Source organism: Hyperolius riggenbachi, chromosome 5, assembly GCF_040937935.1.
Source record: "Hyperolius riggenbachi isolate aHypRig1 chromosome 5, aHypRig1.pri, whole genome shotgun sequence".
Taxonomy (NCBI): Eukaryota; Metazoa; Chordata; class Amphibia; order Anura; family Hyperoliidae; genus Hyperolius; species Hyperolius riggenbachi.
Genome location: NC_090650.1, coordinates 362,584,148 through 362,608,350, shown reverse-complemented (window position 1 = coordinate 362,608,350; position 24,203 = coordinate 362,584,148). Strand labels below are relative to the sequence as shown.

The window sequence follows — 24,203 nt, the reverse complement described above, 5'->3', positions numbered from 1 at the left end:
TATATCTATATCTCTATATCTCTATATAGAGAGATAGAGAGAGAGAGAGAGATCTATATATATCTATATCTCTATATAGAGAGATAGAGAGAGAGAGAGAGAGAGATCTATATATATCTATATCTCTATATATAGAGAGAGAGAGAGAGAGAGAGATCTATATATATCTATATCTCTATATAGAGAGATAGAGAGAGAGAGAGAGAGAGAGAGAGATAGATCTATATATATCTATCTATATCTTCATAGTTCAGACATTTTCCCACAATCTGATCCCTACCATAGTGTCCATTGTAGTCTAGGGTCAATTTAGGGGCAAGCCAATTCCCTTATCAGTAGGTTTTTGGGTTGTGGGAGGAAACCGTAGTGCCTGGAAACCCACACAGACATGAAGACCACACCCAAACTCCATGCAGCTGTAGCCCTGGCTGGCATTCAAACCTCTGACCCACCGCTTCAAGGAGACTACTATCCACTGTGCCACCATGCTGCTTCCAAAATATTCAAGGCGGCCTTTGTTAGAATTTTTTTTTTCTTTAACCCCTCAGTCTACATTCGAACACAGTCCAAGACCGCGCAACAGTGATTGCTATACAGCATCAGCCTTTATATCAAAGCAGTTCATATGTTGATAATGCATACAACAGGACCCACCCAAGTCCTGTACAGTACAATGTGTATGCTGGTTGCAGTCTTCCTGAATTGTGAAGGACAGTATCCTATACAGGAATCTGGGAATAGAGTTGAGTAAGAAAGATGGGGTCCGGAAGGCGTGGCCTGGCCATGGAGTGAGGAAGACGCACGGCTCTTTAGCTCCGCTCTACCCTGCTGATCCTGACTTAATCCTGCATCTAAAAGCCCGCGGTTTCTTGGCGATTCACCTCCGGAGTGCCTGCTTTACCTTCTGGATTACAGCCATGATGAAAAGTGGAGATCCCAAGCAATCCTCCGTCTCTGCCCGGCTGGCGCAGTACGCACACTCTAACGGGCAAGATGGCGCCGGCACCTCCGCAACCTCCTTTGCTGCTAAGGACACCACTCTCGATGATACTCTGCCGCTGGAGGAGGTAGGTCTCAGCCCTGCTAATAGCCCAAAGACCATCTCTGAAGCCCATAAGCAGCAGAAGGTACACACTTCCCCTCAGGGCGGTAAAGAGAAACCCCCTACCCAGCCTCGTGGCGATGCTGACCGCAGCCTAGAGGAGGAGCCTTCCAGACTCCAACTTATGGAAGCCATAGCAGATCTTAAGGCCTCTATAACGGGAAGACTAGACACCATCCAGGTAGAACTCTCATTTGTTAAAGCTGATATGCTAAAAGTCAAGGACAGAACCGGAGAGGCGGAAAAACGTATTAGTGTTCTGGAGGACGAGGTTAGGCCCCTCTGCTCTGATGTAAAGTACTATGGCAAGATTTCTGATGGCCACTCGTTTAAACTTTCTGACTTAGAAAACCGCTCCAGGCGTAGCAATTTAAGGTTTGTGGGGTTCCCAGAAAAAGCTGAGGGTCCGTGCGCAGAAGAATTTTTAGAATCATGGCTCACTAACTCTCTCCCAGGCTTCATTCCCTCCCGCACTTTTGCAATTGAAAGGGCCCACAGGATACCGGGCGTCTTTCCTAAACCGGGACTCCCTTCCAGGCCTCTGATTGCCAAATTTCTGAATTTCCGTGACAAGGCCTCCATTCTCCAAGCTGCAAGAATATATGCTCAGCCTCTGAAATTTAATGACACCATCATACACATATACCAGGATTTTTCAGTGGACATTCAAAAGCAACGTATGGCCTTCAATGATGTTAAACTCCTGCGAGATAGACAACTAACCTATAGTATGTTGTATCCTGCCAAGTTAAAAATCATACATGAGGATAAAGCCGCCATCTTCTCGAATCCACGCGATGTCGCGAATTGGCTGGAAAGAAACGGCTCAGATTTGGCTGGGAATCTCTCTCCATCACGCAAACGTCGCTGACTTTAACTTTTGGCTTCCTGAGTTGCCTTACAGATTCATTTTCGCATTTGCCTACTTAGAATCTGCTGTTGGTGTTCTTTTCCCCTCTTCGACCACTTACCTGTACTTTGTTTATGATGTCCAGCCCCAAGGAGAACTTTTGTGCGGCCTGGTTTAGTCAGTCTTCTTCTGAGACCCTGTAGTAGGTCGCTATATATATATATATATATATAGTTGCCTTATGTCATCTTCTCTCATGCAAAAGGATCTTCACTTCATTTAACACCATGTTTATTCTGTTTGCACCTGGTTTATGAATATAGGTACTAACCTTTTCCTCCTTTTATAAGGAATTTTTCCAGCCTTGACATCCCAATGTGGATCTATAGGTGCAATATGTCAATTATTACCATGTACCCTGGCGGAGTGGGTTGTTGCCACCGGTTCATGCCTGCTATTCTTAACTATCCTGCTTCTTTGGGTGCCGGGCATGCACCGGTGGCGCCCCTGCTCTGCTACTCATTTTCTTTATTTGTAGCGCTTACTTCTCAACATTAACCTCCCTGGCGGTAACCCCGTGTGTGACACGGGGTAAGCCGCCGGAGGGTGCCGCTCAGGCCCTGCTGGGCCGATTTTCATAATTTTTTTTTTTGCTGGACGCAGCTAGCACTTTGCTAGCTGCGCCAGCACTCTGATCGCCGCCGGCCCCTGCCCGATCGCCGCTATCTGCTGCGGCGCGGCCCCCCCCCCCAGACCCCAGCGCTGCCTGGCCAATCAGTGCCAGGCAGCGCCGAGGGGTGGCCCGGGACTCCCAATGACGTCCCGACGTCAGTGACGTCATCCCGCCCCGTCGCCATGGCGACGGGGGAAGCCCTCCAGGAAATCCCGTTCTATGAACGGGATTTCCTGATCGGAGATCGCCGAAGGCGATCGAAGCGGGCGGGGGGATGCCGCTCAGCAGCGGCTATCATGTAGCGAGCCCTCGGCTCGCTACATGATTAAAAAAAAAAAAATTTTTTTTAAAAACTGCTGCGCTCCCTCCTGGCGGTATTTTTCATACCGCCAAGGAGGTTAATTTGAGTTGGTCTCGGGGGTGTTTAAGATAGAAACCTGGGTTTTACTCTAAACCTTACTAGGGTACTGGAGTTTAGTTCTCTGGTTCTACGCCTCTACATGTTGCCGTTTAAGTTTGGGGGAAAAGCGGGTTGTGGTTTGGGACAGCTTGCGGGGTGGGTTTGGGTGGGAATAGGGGGTCTGGTTGGTTGTTTGTATGTTTTTATTTGTCATGACACTGTCGCCTTCTCCATACCATTTAAGAGTGCAGTATTCCACTTTGGAGACACCTTTCCTTCAACTCCGTTTGATAATGGCTGAATTCAAGATTGTATCTTGGAATGTCAGAGGTATGAATCATCCCATTAAAAGAAGATTAGTATTTGACCACCTTAAAAAGATCCGTCCCTATATTATATGCCTACAGGAGACTCATTTAACGGGCTCCCGCCTTAATACTCTTAAGAAACCCTGGATAGGGCAAATTTACGCAGCACAATACTCTCCTTACTCTAGGGGATCCGCAATCTTAGTCTCCAAAAATGCCCCTATCAAAGTGAACTCTGTACATACTGACCCTTTGGGCAGGTTTGTGCTTTTGCATTTTACACATGAAGGTCAATCCTATATTATCACCTCCATATATGTTCCTCCCCCTTTCCAGGTCTCAGTATTGGATAAAATAATGTCAATTATTTACAATCTTCCCTCTAGCTCATTATTATTATGTGGTGACTTCAATAATATTACCAATCCCCGGCTGGACAGATTGTCCCCTGGCGAGCATAGAGGCCATACAGCCTTCCTGGAATGGATGCAGAAGCACTCTTTAACTGATGTGTGGAGGTGGCGTAATAAGGATAAGATAGTATTTTCATGCTTTTCTGATACACATGGCACCATGTCTCGAATAGATTTATTACTAGGTTCCTATGATGCCCTCTCTAAAATAAACTCTCTGGACTACCTCTCACATGGGATATCGGATCATACTCCCCTCCTTTGTAAATTAAGTGGGGTCTCTAGCCTTAGTCTAGGATGCTGGAGAATGGGTCAGCTATGGCTACAAGATGAAACTGTCTTGAACCACTGTCGTACACAAATGGAAGAATACTGGCGCATCAATCCAGGTACAGCTTCTGCAGGAATAGTTTGGGATGCATCCAAGGCAGCTCTACGGGGACACTTTGGGCACATAAAAGGTATTACTCTTAAGAATGACGAGGCTTACATGGCAGCCACTGAAAATGCTATGAAAGCCGCCCATTCACAATTTTTGACTTCCCCTTTACCTGAACACTATGCTTTATGGGCAAAGGCCCGCCGTGATCATGAACTTAGGCTTTTGAACAGAGCCAAAAGACGCAACTTTATTCTTTCCCAAACTTACTTCGAATTTGGTAATAAATCTAGCAAATTACTTGCCTCAATGGTACGTGCTCACTGCTCCCCTATAGCTATATCCAGAATTATCAGCTCCTCCGGCTCTATCAACAACACATCTGATGATATCCTTGAAGCATTTCGTATATTCTACTCTGATTTGTACCGCGCGGGACCGGAGTGTGATCCGATATCCCTTAATAAGTTTCTAACTGAATGCCAACTCCCAGTACTAGGAGAGGACGATAAAGCTCTGCTTGATGCTCCTTTAAACCTAACCGAGGTACAGGCCACAATTAATTCCCTTAAAAAGAACAAGTCACCCGGACCAGATGGGATTCCTTCTGAATGGTATGCTAAAAGTAAAAATGTCACCTCTCATGCCCTTCTCCTAGCATTTAATGATTCCCTCTCCACCGACACTCTTCCAGATTCCATGAAAGAAGCCCACATTACCCTTCTCCTGAAGCCTGGGAAAAACCCTGAGTCTTGCGATTCTTATCGTCCGATCTCATTATTAAATACAGACGTTAAAATTCTCGCCAAAATTTTAGCTGACCGACTAAAAACTGTAATTGAAAAATTAATCTCACCTGACCAAACAGGTTTTATACCCACACGATCCACTAAATTAAACCTCCGCAGGGTATTTGCCAATTTACAATTTCCCCACTCCAACGCGGGTAATAGAATTCTTCTGGCCTTAGACACTAACAAAGCCTTTGACACTCTGTCTTGGCAATACCTCCAAATAATTCTTGAGAGATTTGGGTTGGGACCAGGCTTCCGGAGATGGATACATATCCTCTACTCAGGACCTAGAGCTCGTATTCGTGTAAACGGTCAATTGTCCTCCCCTTTTAATATAGAAAGAGGCACCCGACAAGGATGTCCCCTTTCTCCTTTATTGTTCGCCCTTGCCATGGAACCCCTGGCTGCCTTTATCAGGGGTGACTGTGGTATAACAGGGTGGATAATAAATGAGGTTCAAGAAAAAATTTCATTATATGCGGACGATGTCCTTTTATATCTAGAAAGCCCTGGCCCCTCTCTACAAAGAGTACTGGAGGTATATGAACTATTTGGGACTTTCTCTGGACTGAAAGTGAATTGGTCCAAATCAATAATATTTCCGGTGGATGCAGGGTCCCGCTCCATGATTCCCTCAGACCTCCCTTTACAGCTGTGTTCCTCCTTTAAATATTTAGGCATAACTATATCTAGGGAAAATGACTCCTATATAACTAACAACCTTTCCCCAGTCATTGCTGACATAGAAATAAAACTTAAGAGATGGAGTAGACTACCGTTAGATTTATTAGGTAGAATCAACCTTATTAAAATGATTATTGCCCCTAAACTTTTGTATATTTTTTTTAATGTCCCCATGCTGGGTCACTAACTCTATATTCCAAAAAATCAACTCCATTATGATAAACTTTATTTGGGCCGGAAAATCTCCTAGACTTTCTTTAGAAACTTTACATCTGCCGGTGTGTAAAGGTGGCTTTGCCCTGCCACACTTTCAGTTGTACTATTTAGCAGCTCAGCTCTCTTACCTTTATAGATGGCTTCACAGTATTAGAGATGATTCCTCACTTGATACAGAAGCTGACATTGCCTCCTCATACGAGGCCCTATGTAACATTATATATAGAGGTAAACCCCCATCAAATATTGGTACCTCTCTTTTTAATATGTCCCTAAGAATCTTCCTTAAAGCTAGACGCATAGTCGGGGATAAAAGCCTTAAATTTTCACCAAGCTCGCCTCTATGGTGTAACCCAAATCTATCAGAATTTTTCTCCCTTACTGACCCGGCCTTTTGGGTAAACAGGGGAGTTAAATATATCAACCAGCTAGATTTAAACAACTCCATTAAATCATGGTCACATATGGCCGCAGAATTTCACCTCCCTCATCATGCTCGCTTCCGCTATCTCCAGCTTAGGCACGCTGCCATAACCGTTTGGAGGTCCTGTGGCCCCTCTGTCCCCCGGAAATGTAGAAAAATGGTTACTGGTGAAGGACCCTACCAAACTCATTTCTAGACTTTATTCTAATCTAGTTATGTATAAATTTAGTTCCAGAGAAAGTAAAGCCAGGTGCACTTGGTCGGATTGGGGTGAGGAAATCTCCACAATAGAGTGGGGGGATTTCGAAGATACATATATGAAAACTGTTATTGCCTCTAGGGATAAGCTGATTCAGGTGCGTTGGTTCCATCAGATTTATTATACTCCTATTCATCTGAATAAATTTATCCCCAACTCCTCAAATGCTTGTTGGCGCTGTGGCACCGTCCCTGGAACATTTAAACATATGAGCTGGGATTGCCCCCTCATTCAGGCCTTTTGGTCGAAAGTCCTCTCATTCATGCAAAATAATTTACATCTTCCATTTATCCTTTCCTATAAAGTCTGTCTGCTTGGCTTAGTTGAAGACTTACATATTAATAAGCATAAGAAATTGATTATGAGGATTCTTCTCTTTTATGCCAAAAAACCCATATCCTTAGAGTGGAAAAAACCCTCTGAACCTCCCATCTCCTTGTGGTTCCGCTTAGTCAACCAAGCCCTTCCCTATTTTAAGCTCACCTGGGACAGACGTGGTGCTCTATCCAAATTTTCTAATACCTGGGACCCTTGGATCAACTGCACCGAATCGGCTTCCCCTGACCTAGATATCAACCCCAACATTCTGGACTTTTTGTAGCCTCTCTATAATCTTGTGGGGCTGGACCCCTGTTGTGATGGTCTTTTATATTGTACCATTCATACCTTTCATTTCACAGTTTCTCAAAGCATGTATCAGTTATTGAAGAATTTAACCTGGAATTTTGTCTCCAAATGTATTTTTGTATTTTCGTATATTAGCTCTGCTATATGGACGACTGCACTCTAAAAATACTGGACTGTATACTATCGTTACTGATCTCTAGTAATGGATATTACTTGACATTGTCATGTGTCTATGTTACTGTTTGTATTTTTCTTTGTTTTTAAAAAATAAGAATTTGAAAAAAAAGAAAGAAAGATGGGGTCCAGTATAAAGAGGTCTTTTTAAGGTAGTGAAGTTGTTGTTTGCAGTCCATGCCTAAACTAAACTGCTAAGGCAAATTAAACTCTGAAAAACGCTAGGAATGTCAATTCTGCTTTGTGATTTAAAAATGAAATTCCTAGTGCCGTAATGAAATGCCCTGTAACTGGAGACACTCAGGGTGGAGACCACTTTTCCAAAAAGGGAAAAACATGTTAGCGGCATTCATATTTTTTTGCATGCGAGTTAGAAGAATAAACTGATTAAATAATTGTACTTAGTCCTAATCCTAAATGGGGCTTTCCTGGAATCACTTTTGTTCTAAAAGGTTTTTTTTTGTTTGTTTTTTTTAACACCTAGTGTTAAATGTCTCTATACTACTGCTGCTGTTTTATTCAGCTTTTAAACAGTGCAATAATGACCTATTCAGCTTCTTACCGGTCTCCCGCTGTCAGGGTACCGGACTCATCCACACAAAAATGTCACAATCTTGATTTAGTTATAGAGAATTGCACTGCAGGACAGCATTTTATTCTATAGTGGTTTACTGCCTGAGCTCTGTATGTTACAATTTGCCAGTGCCGGTTTAACAACCAAGACTGTTCTGAGTCATTTTGCTCATTGCATTAGTTGGTCAGTGCATCGTTTGGCTCTGATGGTTGTAGGAAGCCTCCATTAAAGCATCTCTGTAAATTCCCAGTTAGATATCGCTGTAGAGGGACACTTCTGTATGCTCCAGAGGCTTCCCATGTCATCCTGGAGCCTGCAGCTGCTGGCCGGGACCCTCTTCTGGTTTTGTGCTTGTGATAATTGAAAAATAATTGTATTGAGTGCTGATTGAAAGTGAATTCTGATCAAAACAATAACCTTTTTTCATTTTGTCACCTGATGTTTTATTTAATATCAATTGGTTCTACATGATATTTAAGTGCAAGCTGGCTGTGGGCAGGATGTAGCTGGGGCTGGTCACATATGCTAGACGAGGCTGGTGATGAACAGACATGGTCGATTATATGCTAATAATTCTGTCTTGCGTACAAAACTTTACAGCAAACCTCATTGTAGACAAGGTCAGTGTTGCAAAATTTTGCTACCTCTTAACAGACTATATTTTAATAATTTCAGGATAGGTGAGCAGGATGGGCTATGGTTTTTTTTTTCCATATTTTTCAGCTTAAGACAACCTAACTTGTTTAGGGAAAAACTGTGTGGCCGAGTCAATGCCTAATCTTTACTTATATGTGGAGACTGGAGAGGGCCTTAAACTTTATCAACAAAGGGGATACCGTGTTTAATACTAGGCAGGCTTTATCATTACCAACTCACAAGTTAGATTTATACTTAATGCTTTTTATTGGTCATTAGCTTTTTGTTGTGCTGTGGTTTGTGTCCGACTCTTTGCAAACCCCATTCACCACACCAGGCCCCTCTATCTTCTACTGCCTCTCGAAGCTTGTCCAAGCTCATGTTGCTTCCATGATACTATATAGCCATCTTATTCTCTGCCATCCCCTCCTCCTTTTGCCCTCAATCTTTGCCAGCATCAGGGTCTTCTCCAATGACTCCTGCCTTCTCATTGTGTGCCCAAAGAATTTAAAGTAAATGGCAACTGCTTCTTAAGAAAAAAGCCAGATACTTTAGAGCGAAGGCTTTGGGTCCTAATGAGCCTTACCTCTCCTCTCCCGGTGCCCTCGGTGCAGCGCTGTCCCCGGGAGCAGTATTTGACTTATTTGGTTAAATACTGCTTGCTCCGCTGGCGAAGGTGATTTCGGAAAGTCTTCAGGAGCCCGAGTGCTCCTGAAGAGGGGCCGCTCCATACTGTGAACACAGGAGTGCCCTCTCTCTAGCAGTATGGAGCTGTCTGTCGGGAGGACTCTGCTCCGGAAGACTTCCGAAGTCCTCCGGCATTTAAACGGGGCAGCCAGCACTGCATCGGAAGAGGAGAGGGAAGGCTCATTAGGACCCAGGGCCTTCCCTTACCTTAGGTAAGTATCTGCTTTCCCTTTTTTTTAAAAAAAAAGATTTCCATTAGCTTTAATCTTTACCATTGCTCCTTCCAAAGAACAGTCAGGGTTAAATCCTTTAAGGATTGATTGAATAGATCTTCTTGCAGTCCAAGGGTCTTGCAAAAGTCTTCTCCAGCGCCACAATTCAAAGGCATTGATTATTCAGTGCTCAACCTTGTTCATGGTGGTCCTCTCACAACCATACATTACTACAGGAAAAACCATGGCTCTGACTATATGTACCTTTGTTGACAAGGTGGCATCTTTGCTTTTTATTACTGTCCAAGTTTGTCATTGGTTTCCTTCCAAGGAGTGAATATCTTTTATTTTCATGGCTGCATTCTTCTTCTGCAGTGATCTTTGAGCCCAAGAACAAAGTCTGATACTGTTTCCACTTCTTCCCACTCTGTGCCAGTAGAGCAGGGGTCCCCAAACGTTTTGGGTCGAGGGCCGGATCAACATACTTCAGACAGCTGGGGGGCCTGAGTATACATAAAATGTCTTTGCGGGCCAGACAGTGAAGCATACCCAGGTGACAACCTGCAGTCTAGTTTGACAGCAGTGTCACATGATGGGGAATTTGATTGGAAACCAGTGAATTACTGCTTTCTGGTTTCCATGTGGATGGGTGGTGCCAGCACTGCTATTCTATATAGGGACCACAAATATTTAAAGATTTAGCTGACCGCCTCTATAAGTAATACATTGTGTGTGTGGGGCCGGTAAAAGAGCCTCAGGGGGCCGCATTTAGCCCACGGGCCTTAGTTTGAGGACCACTGCGGTAGAGGATGGGTCTTGATGCCATGATCTTAGTTTTTTTTACTTCTAATACTGAGACTTAGGCCAACTTGCACTGTCCTTTCACCCTCATTAAGAGATTTCTTAATTTTCCTTTGCTTTCTGTCATACGAGTCATATCATCTGCATATCAGGGCTTGTTGATCTTTCTTCCAGCAATCTTAATTCCGGTTTATGCTTCATTAACGTGTACCAGAGACAAAACATAGTAAGTTTTATACATACATGGGGCTTCCTTCAGCCCCATGCGCACGGATCGCTCCCATGCCACTGTCCTCAACCATCATCGTCCTGTAATTTTGGCCAGGCGCGGCCAGTCTGAGCATGCATAGTGCGCTCTCTCCAGCGGAGAATAGTACTGCGCAGACTCAATACTATTTTCTGCCGGAGAGACGGAGGGAGCACAGTACTCATGCGCCGAAGTTCTAGTACCGGCGAGAGAGAAAGCTGAGGATGGTGGCATGGGAGCGATCCGTGCAGATGGGGCTGGAGGAAATAAATGGGGTGACAATATACAGCTTTACTCGTCGTACTTCTTTTCCAATATTGAACCAATCAGTTGTTCCATGTTAAGTTCTTACAGTTGCGTCTTGACCTGCATACAAGTTCCTCAGAAGACATATAAGGTGATCCGGTACTCCCATCTCTTTAAGAGCTTGCTATAATTTGTGATCCACACAGTCAAAGTCTTTGGTATAGTCAATTAAGCAGAAGTAGAGGTTTTTCTGAAACTCTCTTGCTTTCTCCATAATCCAGCGAAGATTGGCAATTTGATCTCTGGTTCCCCTGCTACTTCGAAAACCAGCTTACTTATCTGGTAGTTCTCAGCTCGCATATTGTTGTAGCCTTGCCTGCAAAATCCTTAGCAGTAGTTTTATTTGGCTGTAATCTACTCTACCTTGGTTAGTGCAAGATTGATGGTAAATTATGCATGTCTATTAAAGTTATGATTATAAAGCTGTTATGAGGCATTTTGGTGGGGCTGCATTGCATCTCTTTACAAGACCACAATTAAAGCTCTTTTGCAACCAGCTGCAAAAGAGCTTGCAACCACAAGCCCCTCCTAACCAAGGGGGCTGACCTTGGGTCAGTTCCCCGCAATAGTTAGTCTCTAAGGCTGATCAATGAGTAAGTGCAGGATTATGTAAATTGTGTATGCACATTTGTGCAGCTATAAAATGGACCAATCAGTTTAAACCTTGGTCTGACTTGATTGGTCCATTTTCAAGCTGCATACATTTATATACACAATTTACATAATCCTGCATGAACTTTGAATTATTCGTATGTCATTGATCATCCCCATTAGTCTGCATCACTACAAGATATTATATACTTTTCCTGGAAATATGTAACTTAAAGTGGATCCAAGATCAAATGTGGGGTCAGCACTAATGCATGTCCTCTTCATCTTTATTAAATAGTCAATTTTCCCCCCTAAAATGTCGCCTCCGTGTGACAATCCAGCCCTGCGATCCCGTCGAGATCTGCTCCCGTTAACGTACGCAGGAAGTACGGGCACAGACTGACAACGAGATCGGTTGCTGGATCGTCAGAGGGAAGAAAGAAAAAGCGACAGAACGTGCCAATCCCATCTAATCTGCTCCCGTTAGCATACGCAGGAAGTACGGTGAACAGACTGACAATAAGGCTTGATCGCGCAACTGCCAACAATATGTAATGGGACAAACATCCACCAATCCCGTATTACTAGGCCACTGTTGCCATGCAGGTTTTATGCACTAGAGACTGCTGGAGGCAAATTCGCTGTGTGTGTAGTAAACGGTTAAGATTGGTTGGAGGTGCCCTTACATGTACAATTCCTATTGTATGTACAATCTGTACACTAAAAAATATCGATTTCGTGCTGGAAATCTGGTAAATACACTGCCACCACTGCCTGATTGAGGAGCAGACAGTCTCCAACCACGGCGAAGAGACCCCCAACGCTATCATAATACGGTAGTCAGCCCAATCACGTTCAACACGCTCCAGTCACCGTTCGGGGAATAGTCACTTCCGACGGCTTAAAGACTGTGAGCAATGTGACGTTAAAGGTTACTGGGTCCCTATATTATGCAATCTCGAATTGTATTTACAATCGAGAAACAAAAGTTACCGATTTCGCACAGGAAATCTGGTACTAACTAGTCCTAGAAGGAAGAAACGGTTATTTACAACCTAGCTAGCATATCAACAATTTATAAGCAAATCCTAAACAATGCGGTAGTAGGACTGACTCTTCAGAGGGCAGATTTGTTATAGCAGCAATCAGATGACCAGAAAAGGCACACGGCTGAATGATAAAAAAAATCGTTAGTTTATTTCTAAACTACATACACACAGCTTACTATAGAACAGTTTCTGGTTTGATAGAGTAGAGATGAAAAGAAACAGAATGTCTGAATATACAGTTCAAATACCGTTGTTGGTAGTCCATGCGGCAATCAAAGTCCAGAATGGCCCATTGCCATGCGGCCTTAGGTCTTTGTGAGAACGTCCCAAATGGCGGTTTTGCCATGCGGCCAGAGGCCTTGTGAGAAATCCAATGGAGATTTTGCGCCAGTGTCCCGCTGGCTGCCCAGATGTTATGAGGCCAGGATTTCAGGTAAAAATGGACCCAGAGCTTTCTGGGCTATCTGTGGGTATAGCCCCCACTCCAGCAAGGAGGGGTTAGGGGGCGTGGATCACACACCTCTTTGGAACAGGTGATCTGCCCGCCCCTCGCATGAACACAAAAATATACCTGAATCATGATAGGTGTGCTAATCTTCAAACCATACAGGTTATGTTAAATCTAATAACATTTTCAGGTCGATAAGAATTTAACTATATCAAACTTGGGGGGTTTAGAGGGAACGGTGACCCCAAAATGCATATCTCTGCTTTGGCAGGGCTTACCGTTAATTCGGAAACAGCCAATTGTGTGGTTTGTTCCGAATTTCATAATAAGTGGGTTCTAAAGGCCGTTGCCTATTTGGAAAGTCATCTTTATGACAAAAGATGGATTTCATATTTGTGAGATCACAGAAAGGTCAGCTGGGAGATGGATTCTCTTTGATCCTTCAGCTGAGGTAATCCTGAGAGAACCCCCTGCTGTGATCGGTTCCTACCAGTCTGGGGAAGGGGCGGTTTATTAGCTTCTGTCCATCTAATCTCTGATGGATGAGCTATAACCTTTCCAGGGATGCTGGGGAACCTCTTTAACACAGAGGTGAGACGAGCTGTAATTAGAAGCTACCAAAGAGCCAGGGTTGGCTACATTTGACCAGGGAGAGGAACTGTTAACCCCTGGCTTCCCTGATCTTTTTGTAAATCAAGCCTTTACCTATCTGTCACTTTTTAATAGTGGCAACAGGGAATATTTTATAGGGCTCTAACTACTTTTTTAGGACGAATAAACGTTGATTCGTCACACCCCGTCACACCCCTAATCTAATTAGCCTCTCCCTCTTATCTACCACCACGGCTCTCCTGGTTTCAGATTGGGAGCACCTCTCCCAAAATCCTTTTGCTTTTGCAGTTTGCGTTTTTTTTCAAGCTGTGTTTGTGGTTTATGTTTAGCTCCGTGTATGAGGGCACACTCACTGGCTAAATCCCCAGACCAACTTGGAGAAGTGTGCAGAGGACTAGTACCCAGGTACCACAGGAGAGCCAGTAGATGTATTGTAGAACTCTGCACCACTTCAGTGTTTAATCATAATTTATTGCAGTTAACATGACAAACTTCAAAAGCCCCACAGTTCTTAATGTTTGTCGTTTTAACTACAATAAATTATGATTAAACCTTGAAGTGGTGCAGTGTTCTACAATACTTTGTGTTTTATGGTTGCATTTTTAGGATGGTGGTTGGTTGAACTTGATACATGAACCCATACATCAGAAATGTTCAAAGGTGGATGAGGTAGTACTGTTGAACTTGGTCTATATAGCGCACCAGCATTATAAATACAAACTTTTTAAACTTTATTCCACTGTAAGGTGGACAAGAGTTTTCTTTCTGTTAATTGCTTTCCTCTGCTAGGAATGCCCTGGGATTGTTGGCTAATAAATCTGTATACTTTGATTTTCATATGCTGTTTAATCTCTAGTCATTCATTGGTTGGATCAAATTTCTGTTTTGCTGCTATTGGTGTGTGATTGCAGGCGTGTCTACAGTAACTGTGCTGTCATTTCTCCAGGTGACCAAGGAAAGTGGCCCTCCACACATGAAGAGTTTTGTTACCCGAGTGACTGTGGGAGAGTTCACAGCTGAGGGAGAAGGAAACAGCAAGAAGCTTGCCAAGAGAAGAGCTGCTGCCGCCGTACTGCAGGAGTTGCGAAAACTCCCACCACTTCCTATTGTCGAGAAACCAAGAATTTACATAAAAAGGCGCCCAAAAACCATTATAAAGGTAAGTTTATAAATTCGAGTGCCAGTTTTTAACTAACTTCCAGAGTTTTCATGGAGCAAATATAAGTGCCTAGTTGCTACTAGATTTACTCGGTGAAAAAGCCGGTGTTTGTACGGTGTGTATCCAGGAAGAAGAGATGGGTTTCTGCCCTGCTTCCTGTGAGACCTTTGTCAGAGTTCTTAATCTTTCTGTTGAGAAAGCAGCAGTGCTGGGATAAAGGATCCAGTTTTCAGATTGATTTTCCAAGGTGCTTAATTTCTTGTGCTCATGTTATAAGAGTGTTTGTAATCAGGCCTCAGTATAACACAGTGCTTGATCTGAGGTGCTCGGTTCTTGAACAGGCTGGATACACTGACAACTGAAATCCGTTATGGAAAATGGTTTCGGTATTCAATCTCTTTGCAAGGCTTGAAGCTAACCTGAACTGTACCAGCAGTCCATGCGCACTTGGGAAACTGACAAGGTGCTTTTTAGACATGGGTGCCTGTCTAAGCAACATAATGGAATACTATGGCTGTTAGAGGTGGATTTTGAAAGCATTGTTTTTGGCAATACATTTAAAGCAAATCTAAAGTAAAAAATATGGATATTACCTCAGTAGGGGTTAGCCTCTAGATCAGGGGTGTCAATCAATTACAGAAGGGACCAAAATCTAAAATATAGTGTAAATCATGGGCCAAAAGAGTGAAGATGCTGCACAATAGCGTCCATTGGGTCCTGCGGCTCCCCCTTCTGCAGATTCGTGCCATGGAACAGTTTAATATTGACATTCTCTGGTGATGCTCCGGTTCTCCTCTGATCTTCCTGACAGACACACACTCTGAGGCATGGCTCGTAATTTGGAGAAGGAGGTATGGAAGCATGTACCCTATCACTGCCAGGAAAAACTGAAGAGACACAATTGCATCATTGTTGATTGGTGAGGTGTGTGTTTTACCAGCTGGGGGGGGGGAGAGTTGGATCCCAGGAGGGGGGCCCCATGCAGGCATGGTCGTAGTCAGCCAACTTCGCTACGCTGGAAATACGCGTAGTTTTACGCAATTACGCTTTGCCAAACTACCGCTTCGAAAACAAATATTCGTTTCGTATGCATTTCGTCGAATACGCGTTAAAATACGCAATTACACGTAGTGCGACGCGTAGTATATGCGGATACTTATGCCCGTATGCAGAAAATTGTACGCATTAATTTCTTTATAAATGCATATACTGGGAACCCTTCTATGTGTACATTCCCCTTTTCAATGCGTAAATTTGTATGCATACAATCGCATGCGGAAAATTAGATGCGAGTAACGCATTCATAGTTCACTTCGCAATACACATGTTGACTACGCATAGTGGGCGTAAGCTATGCGTAGCGGTACTTTCGTAAGCGTAGTTTTGAAGCTTCGCCTGTGAACTACGATGCGTAGATGCGAACTACGATGCGTATATTCGCACTGGCGTAGTTTCTGCTCATCCCTGGCCCCATGCTAATTTCATTGGGGGGGGGGGGGGGCAACCCCCTGGGTTATTCAATCATAAACACTGTCAGCAATGTGATACTCTGGATGGTAAGGCAGTGTGCTATCGTTCTTTTATTGCTTTCAATGAATGACATTTGAAGCTCTTGGGGCCCACATAAAATAGCAAGGAGAGCCGCATTTGGCTTGTGGGCCTTGAGTTGGACACCTGTGGTCTAGATAGTCCAGAGGCTTCCCAGATCCTCCTGGTGCACACTGTTCCACAGCTGGATCCTTCTAAACATATCTGACAAGCTCATATGGCTATGCTTCCATCTGTGTATGACCGTGACCATATGCACCCAGTACCACAAAGCTGCTCGTGCACTGCTTTTTCCTCCATGCACAATCTACTTCATGCTAATAGGTATGCTCGGACTGTAGTCGCACATGCTCAGTGTGGTCATGATTGTACACAGACTAGAGTTAGACCACAAAGGGAAAGAGAGTCCCGGGCAGCAGAGGTGGAGTCACAGAGGCTCTTGGAAGCCTCTGGAGCAAACAGAGGGTTCCCACTGCCTACTGTAGGTAAAGATCTAACTTTCATTTTTTTTTTCTTCACAAGTTTGTTTTAAAAAGCATGGCATAATGGCTTCCCCTGAGGAAGCCATTATAGCGAAACTAGTAGGACAGGCTGGATACCAGCAAGACGGCAGTGGGGTTTGATAATCACGGTTAGTTTGCATTAGGTCCCTGTGATATAAGACCTGTATGTGAGTATCAGGTTTTAGTGTACTCTTTGTAGTTTAAAAGTTAAAGCGTTAATGGTACGCAACCTTTTTCTTTTGTATGTGATGCAGTATGTGAGAATGTGAGGTCTGTACATGAGATGTTTATTGGTCTCATTGAAGATTGGTTCATGACTGGATAGAAGCTTTCTGGGCATTGATCCGAACACTAGAGACCTTATTACCTGGGTCTGACAGGTTTTCTGTTAGCCTCTTTCTGATTTATGAGGAAACTTTACTATGGATTGCTTATTGGAGGATGATATAGTGCTAAAGTTTAGAAAAAGCAAATATTTGCAGCCTATCTGAGGTTTGAACTTTAAAGCAAATCTGAAGGGGGAAAAAAACTTACAATGAGTTGTATGTGTAGTAAGAATAAGGAATACAACATTAGTAGCAAAGAGTCTCATTTTTATTTTAGACACAGACTTTTTTTTATATATATAAATTAATATAACATTGCATCATACTGTCAGTTGCAGTTTTAAAAGTCTTTTAAGCTATAAAACAAAGCAGAGCTAATGACCCTTTGAACTTTCCTGCAATAAAACCTTATTTCAAGCTGTCTTTCACTTTCTTGGCTGTTCAAGTGCTTCAGAAAACAGGACAGTATTCAACCCAGTGGGTCGAATTGCTCTTTTGCATAGATGGCTAAAGTTTTTTTGTTTTTGTTTTTTTGGTTTTTTTTAACTCTTCCTATGCTGGAAACAGTATAAGACTTTTTTCTTTGTTACAAATGTTCGATTTCTTTCCTGTACTGCACATACAATTCATTATCTCAGAAGTTTTATTTTCACTTGAGATTTGTGTGAAGCAGCAAGTACAGCCTTTCCGGAGTTTTGTGTGGCGTAGATATAGAGCAGCGGTCTGCAGTATTACAATAACAGCCACCATATCGTAGGCATTCTTGTAATCTTGCTTCATTTGCTGCTAGTGCTTCATGATGCGTTTCCCAGTGCAGTGCGAGGGGACGGATAGTTAATTATGTGTAAAGAAAGCAGTGGGCAAAAATCTGAAATTTGTCACTTACGAATTGCTCCATCACTTTAACATGGAAGGATAAAGTTTAATGACATTAAATCATGAAAATGGCTTGTGGAGCATTTGTATATATGGTACATGTGCTCGCAGCCAGGACTGTGTGGCTGCCGCTCGCCGATTCCCTGCAGTAATCTTCCACTGGAGAGCAGGACACATTCACTCATGTTATAAAACTGTTCTGTTGCTTTAGTCATCTTACTGAAGACTGCAGAGCACTTGAGCACACAGCACTCATGTGAGCGGGTGGATTTTACATGCACAGCCTTTATTTAGTCTTTTATCTCAGTTCCTGGAATAAGGTCCCACTTCACAAAGCAATGAGTAATTCCCAACTCTAAGGTGGGCTCTGGCAGACAGCCGTTGTCGGGCTGACATGTGACATTTGTTTTCCATGTATGTCAAAGTAAAACTTAATAACGGCACATGGTTTCAATAAAGCGAGTGCACTGCCATCTGTGAAGGAAGGATCCTGCCTTTGAGCCTCTGCGGTTTTCCATTGACATGAGAAGTCTGCAAGGCCAAAATATTGAAAGCAACGTTACTAAACATTAATTTTGCAAAGATGAAATACGTTCTGAACTCAAGGATTGTACACTTCATGTAAAATTGTGATTTGTCTTTAAATAAAGTGATGCATTATAGACTATACATAATTTGGTTAATGAGACATTTTTCCTTTTTCAAGTGTGGATTTCACCATTTTGCAGGAATTATCCTTGTAACCCAGTCTCTTGTCTAGCAAATTTAATCCTCTATAAAGCAGCAACATACCAGCAGAACTCTTATTTCCAAGTCAGGGTGTCAGAAAGCATGTTGTTCCTTGTTTCACCTGCTGGTGGCACTGTGCTCTGTTCCACTGGCATTAGATTAGACACTTGTGTACCACATCCAGTCACTGTAGCTGCACCATCTCTATGGGAAACTGTGGGGGAGGGACTGTAACTGAATCAGCCGCCTCATTGAGTGACTGTTGCCAAGGATTTAGTATGTGTTTTTAAAGCAAACCTGAAGTGAAAATAAACGTATGAATTGTATGTGTAGCACAGCTAAGAAATAGAACATTAGTAGCGAAGAAAATGGTCTCCTATTGTTTTCCAGTACAGGAAGAGTTAAACAACGTGGGTTATTTATGCGAAAGGTCTTCTCTGAGCTATTCCACCCAACTTGGGTCAAATGCAGTCCTGTTTTCTGAAGCACTTAAACAGCCAAGAAACGGCGAGGCAGCTTGAGATACGGTTTTACTGCAGGAATGTTCAAATGATCAATATTTTTGCTTTGTTTTATAGCTTAAGAGTGTGGTTTTAAAACTACAACTGTGGCAGAATGATGCACTGTTTAAAGAAAAAAAAGTTAAATAACTGAAAATAAAAAGATCACTTTCTCTCTTTGCCACTAATGTTCTATTTATCATCCGTACTACACATACATTTCATTATACTGCACTTTATTTATTTTTATTTTCACTTCAGGTTTGCTCAAAGAGGAACTGTTGCAAAAATCTTAAAATCTAAACCACACACAAATGAGTACATTTCTCCCAGAGTAAAATTAGCCATACATTACTTTTCTCCTATGTTCCTGTCACTTACAGTAAGAAGTAGAAATCTGTCATTACTGACAGATTTTGGACTAGCCCATCTTCTCATGGGGGGGGGGGGGGGTCTCAGGGTTTTCTTTATTTTTAAAAGCACTTAGTGAATGGCAGTTGCTCCGTCCAACTGCCAAAATAGTGTACAGCGAGCAGGCAGGCTGACCATCATAATTGTATAAATCTTTTTTTCAGGGAATGTCTTTATAAAGAGTAAAGGCCATGCTGAGAATCCCCCATGGAGAGATGGACTAGCCCAAAACCTGTTGGTAATGTCAGAATTCTACTAACTACTGTGAATGACAGCAACATAGGAGAAAAGTAATTTATGGCTCATTTTACTCTGGGAGAAATGTACTTCTTATTTGTATGTGTTTTAAATTTTAAGATTTTCACGACAGTTCTTTAAAGGGAGAAAAACTGTATTAAGTAGAAAGGGAACACCATGTGATCTGAGTCTTCCCAGACTGGGCTTTTGTTCCTTAGCTTATTCTGATTCTTGCTTTTAGCTTATTCTGATGCTTTCTTTTGATCTCTTGGTTTTGTAAGCACACAGTGACACGGTATGTATGAGGAGTGTTGATAACTTGGAAGGAAGTGAAGTAAAAGTAAAACAGCAGCTTTTCATATGCAGCTCAGTGCGCTGAAGAGAAGTGGAAAGACTTGTACACGGTACCTGGGTAGCAAAGCAATCCTTGAGTAAACAATGTATCCAAATAAGTGCTGGACAGGAGGCAGAAGCCACCAACTTACCACTTTGATAAATATACATAAATGCCCCTGCAGACACAGAGGGCTGTACAGCTGACAGGTGGGGAGTGAGAGCCGCGTCACACCCATCAATATCTCTACACTCAGCTTGAAACAGTGCTACTGCACTTTATCCCTCAATGGGAATGGTTCAATTATATAGTCCTTTGCAGCCCATAACGATATCCTTTTGTAGTAGCCACATCTTAAAAATCACAATACCTTTAAGGCTTGTTTCTACTAGGGGCAATTTGGAGAGATTTTCCACACGTAAATTAGGAGGGGGAATCCTAGCCTATTGAAATCCATTTGCATGCAGGAAAAAAAAACTCGGTGCCTGTAACATTTTTTTCACATCACATGTGTGAGTCCCCATAAAATCCCCATAAATGTGCATGACACAGCTAGAAGGATTCAGATGCGCATTAACACACGTGTTTTAGAGATGCCGAAACAGTTGGAAACAGGCCCTTGTAATTATAAAGTGTGTTCAGACTTCATTAAGAAGTTTGACGAGATATGTGGGAAATGGCTAGAGCTAACTCAAAAGGGATCTTCCAGCGGTCATATAACAATACCTGAGACCCTGGTGTAAATATGGATGCATGTGGTTGATAAAGCTATTACAGATTCTCTAACAGTTGCTGATGTAATTTATTGCTACCTTTTTATTTGCGCATTATCTCTGCTCACTTAAAGAGAAACCGTGACCAAGAATTGAACTTCATCCCAATCAATAGCTGATACCCCTTTTTACATGAGAAATGCAATCCTTTTCACAAGCAGACCATCAGGGGGCGCTGTATGGCTGATATTGTGGTGAAACCCCTCCCACAAGAAACTCTGAGGACCATGTTACTCCTGGCAGTTTCCGGTCTGTGAACCTTGTTGCATTGTGGAAAATGCTGTTAACAGCTGTTTCCAACTGCCAAAACAGCAAGCAGCAGCTACATCATCTGCCAGCAGTAACAATGTCACCATGTGATAAATGTCAGAATGTAAATCAGGGATTTAAAAGATTTTACAATGCGCAAACACTGACTAAATAAGTTATACATAATTATTGTAAAGCACATTTTTTTATTACGTTATTTTCACTGGAGTTCCTCTTTAAGGCAATCTGTGAATGTTACAGTGGATCCGAGATGAACTTTTACTCCTTGCATAATTGTGTTCCTTTCATATAGTTTATAGGGCAATCCTCAAGCCATATACTGTTTTTGTTTTTTTTTTTTTTTTTTTGGTTTGTTTTTAATACTCTCCCTATAAACTTAACAAGCCTCGCCCACAGCTTCTCCAGAGAGCCTTGGCACTTTGAGCCTTAGTAGCAAGAGCTTATAGGTGCTCAGTCTGGGCAGGAGGAGGAGGAGGTTACTAAGATATTTGGACAAGTTACTTGTTCTAGTTAGTTTTTCATCTCGGATCCGCTTTAACTGACCTGAAGTGAGGAAACTCGCTCTTCAGGTTTGGTACTTGCCTAAATAAAGGTAAATCTCTAGATCAGGGCTTCCCAACCTTGGAAATCCACAGAGGTTAATGATCAACTCTGCTGATAATTACGTCGCCTGTGAATGTTTGTGGTTTCCTGCAAAACAAATACTGTTGGTGGTACTTGAGGACAGGGTTGGGAAGCCCTGCTCTAGATGGCATAGAGCTTTGTTGGTCCTCACTCCGCACTGTTCAAGCGTCGCCCAGTGTAGCTATTTGACCCGCTCGGTCGAGTAAAGCTGGCCATACACTGGCCCGATTTACCGCCGTTTCGACAGCAGATTCGATCACTGGGATCGAATCTGCTGCCAATCGTTCGCGCTACACGCCGAATTTCGATTCATTTCGTCCGATTCCGTCGATCGCGCCGTGCGGAAAATTACCGTCGATCGCCCGCGGGTAAAGAGCGCATCGCTAGCGGTGTTCGAGTGCCCGACGACCGACGCATTAGAGCCCGCATACATTACCTGCTCCGCCGGCGCGACTGCCCCCGCTCGTCTTCGCTCTTCTCTGCTCTGGTCTCCGGCATGCCTTCACTTATTCCTGCCCGGCAGGAAGTTTAAACAGTAGAGGGCGCTCTACTGTTTAAACTTCCTGCCGGGCAGGAAGAAGTGAAGCATGCTGGAGCCAGAGACCAGAGCGGAGACGAGCGGGGGCAGTCGCGCCGGCGGAGCCGGTAATGTATGCGGCGGGCGGGGGGGGGGGAGCGGTGGCAGCAGCAGCACCACCACAACAGATTGTGATCGGTTTCAGGCTGAAATCGGTTCACAATCTGTTTGCAGTAAAGGTAGCCATACGATCCCTCTCTGATCAGATTCGATCAGAGAGGGATCTATCTGTTGATCGAATCTGATGGCAAATCGACCAGTGTATGGCCACCTTAACTCTTCGTAAGTACTCAGCTAATGTTTGGGACTACTCGCATCCCTGTGTAGTCCAGAGGACACAGACACATGGTTCAGAGGTTGGTGAGGTGCATATTTTGGGCAGAGAAAGGAAAGCAAGCTATTTCGTAAGAAGCATGAAACCATCATGTTTTAACATCTTTACAACAGATTTAATAGATGCCTTCAGCCAGATTACCTGAACAAGTAACTGCATAATAATTTATGATGGAGTAAGCCAATTTATGTGTACAAATAATCTGGGCTGTGGAGTCTGTACAAAAATCCCTCAACTCTGACTCCTCAGGTTAGGATTCCTCCGACTCGTCGACTCCAACTCCTCTAGTTTGCATATTACAATCTTGTTGATTGAAAGTATGTAACATGAAATGCATCTCTTAACTGCCAACGCTCAGGAATTTTAAAAGACAACTGAAGTGAGAGGGATATCGAGGCTGCCATATTTATTCCCTTTTAAACAATACCAGTTACCTGAATATCTTGTGGATCTTCTGCCTCTAATACTTTTAGTTATAGACTAAAACTAGTCCTTGGTAAGAGTATTTGTAGAAGGTATAGACAGGAACAAAGAACATCTATCAGGCCCTCAGCAATGTAACTGTGGCTACATGTAAGAGTGATGTGCAGGTACTCTGCAGGGGAATAAGCAAATTCTTTCTCTATTACACATTCTTCATGCACAATCTGAACATGGATCAGGCCCTAGGCAATGTAATTGTGGGTACAGGTAAGAGTAATGTGCAGGTACTCTGCAGAAGAATGGGGGGATTCTTCCTCACACATTCTTCATGTACAATCTGAACCATGTTTATAGGTGATAAACACCTCTGTGTTCAATGTGCACAACATTCTCAGTTGATTCCCTGCAGCTCTGTGGAGAGTGCATATGTAGAGTATAGTACTACTGTGTAACAAAGTAAACCGGAGATAGATGAGTTTTATACTTGCCTGGGGCTTCCTCCAGCCCCCTTCATGCTAATCAGTCCCTCGCTGTCCTCCTCCACCACCTGGATCTTCTACTATGGGTCCAGATACTTGAGCCAGTCGGGCGTAGTGGCATGCACTCACACGGCCGGACTGTACTGACTGGCTGAATTACCAGGACTCATAGCAGAAGATCCAGGTGGCGGAGGACAACAGCGAGGGACTGATTATCCTGAAAGGGGCTGGAGGAATCCCCAGGTATGTATAAAACTTTTTTCATCCATCTCAGGTACCCTGTAATTCGTAGTCACCAAACCAAATTTTTTTTTTAAACAATAAACACCAAACCAAATTTTAACCTATCAAATTATTTAATTTCATGAGAAAAGGGAGAGCATAAATTTGCATAAACCAGCAGCAGCGCAGAATTATTTCCATCTCTATTAGTGACATAGCTACACATCTTTATTCTTACAGCATAGATGTTGTTTAGTATATATGTTACGGCCAAAACCAGAAATCAGCCAATTCTAGAATTGGCCGGCCGTTTCTAGAACTGGCCGATTTGACGTCGGCCAAAGTCCAAAATGCTGGGAATTTCTGACATTGGCCGGCCAGTTCTAGAAACGGCCAAAGTCAGTCGGCCAAA

General features: G+C 43.1%; 1 protein-coding gene across 1 annotated transcript in view; it reads left to right on the top strand.

The window, feature by feature from the left end:
- Positions 1 to 24,203, top strand: part of STAU2 (staufen double-stranded RNA binding protein 2) — a 353,719-nt gene that overhangs the window by 137,811 nt on the left and 191,705 nt on the right. Inside the window, 1 exon segment of the mRNA XM_068237509.1 lies at positions 14,413 to 14,625. Coding sequence (XP_068093610.1) covers positions 14,413 to 14,625 — 213 coding nt within the window.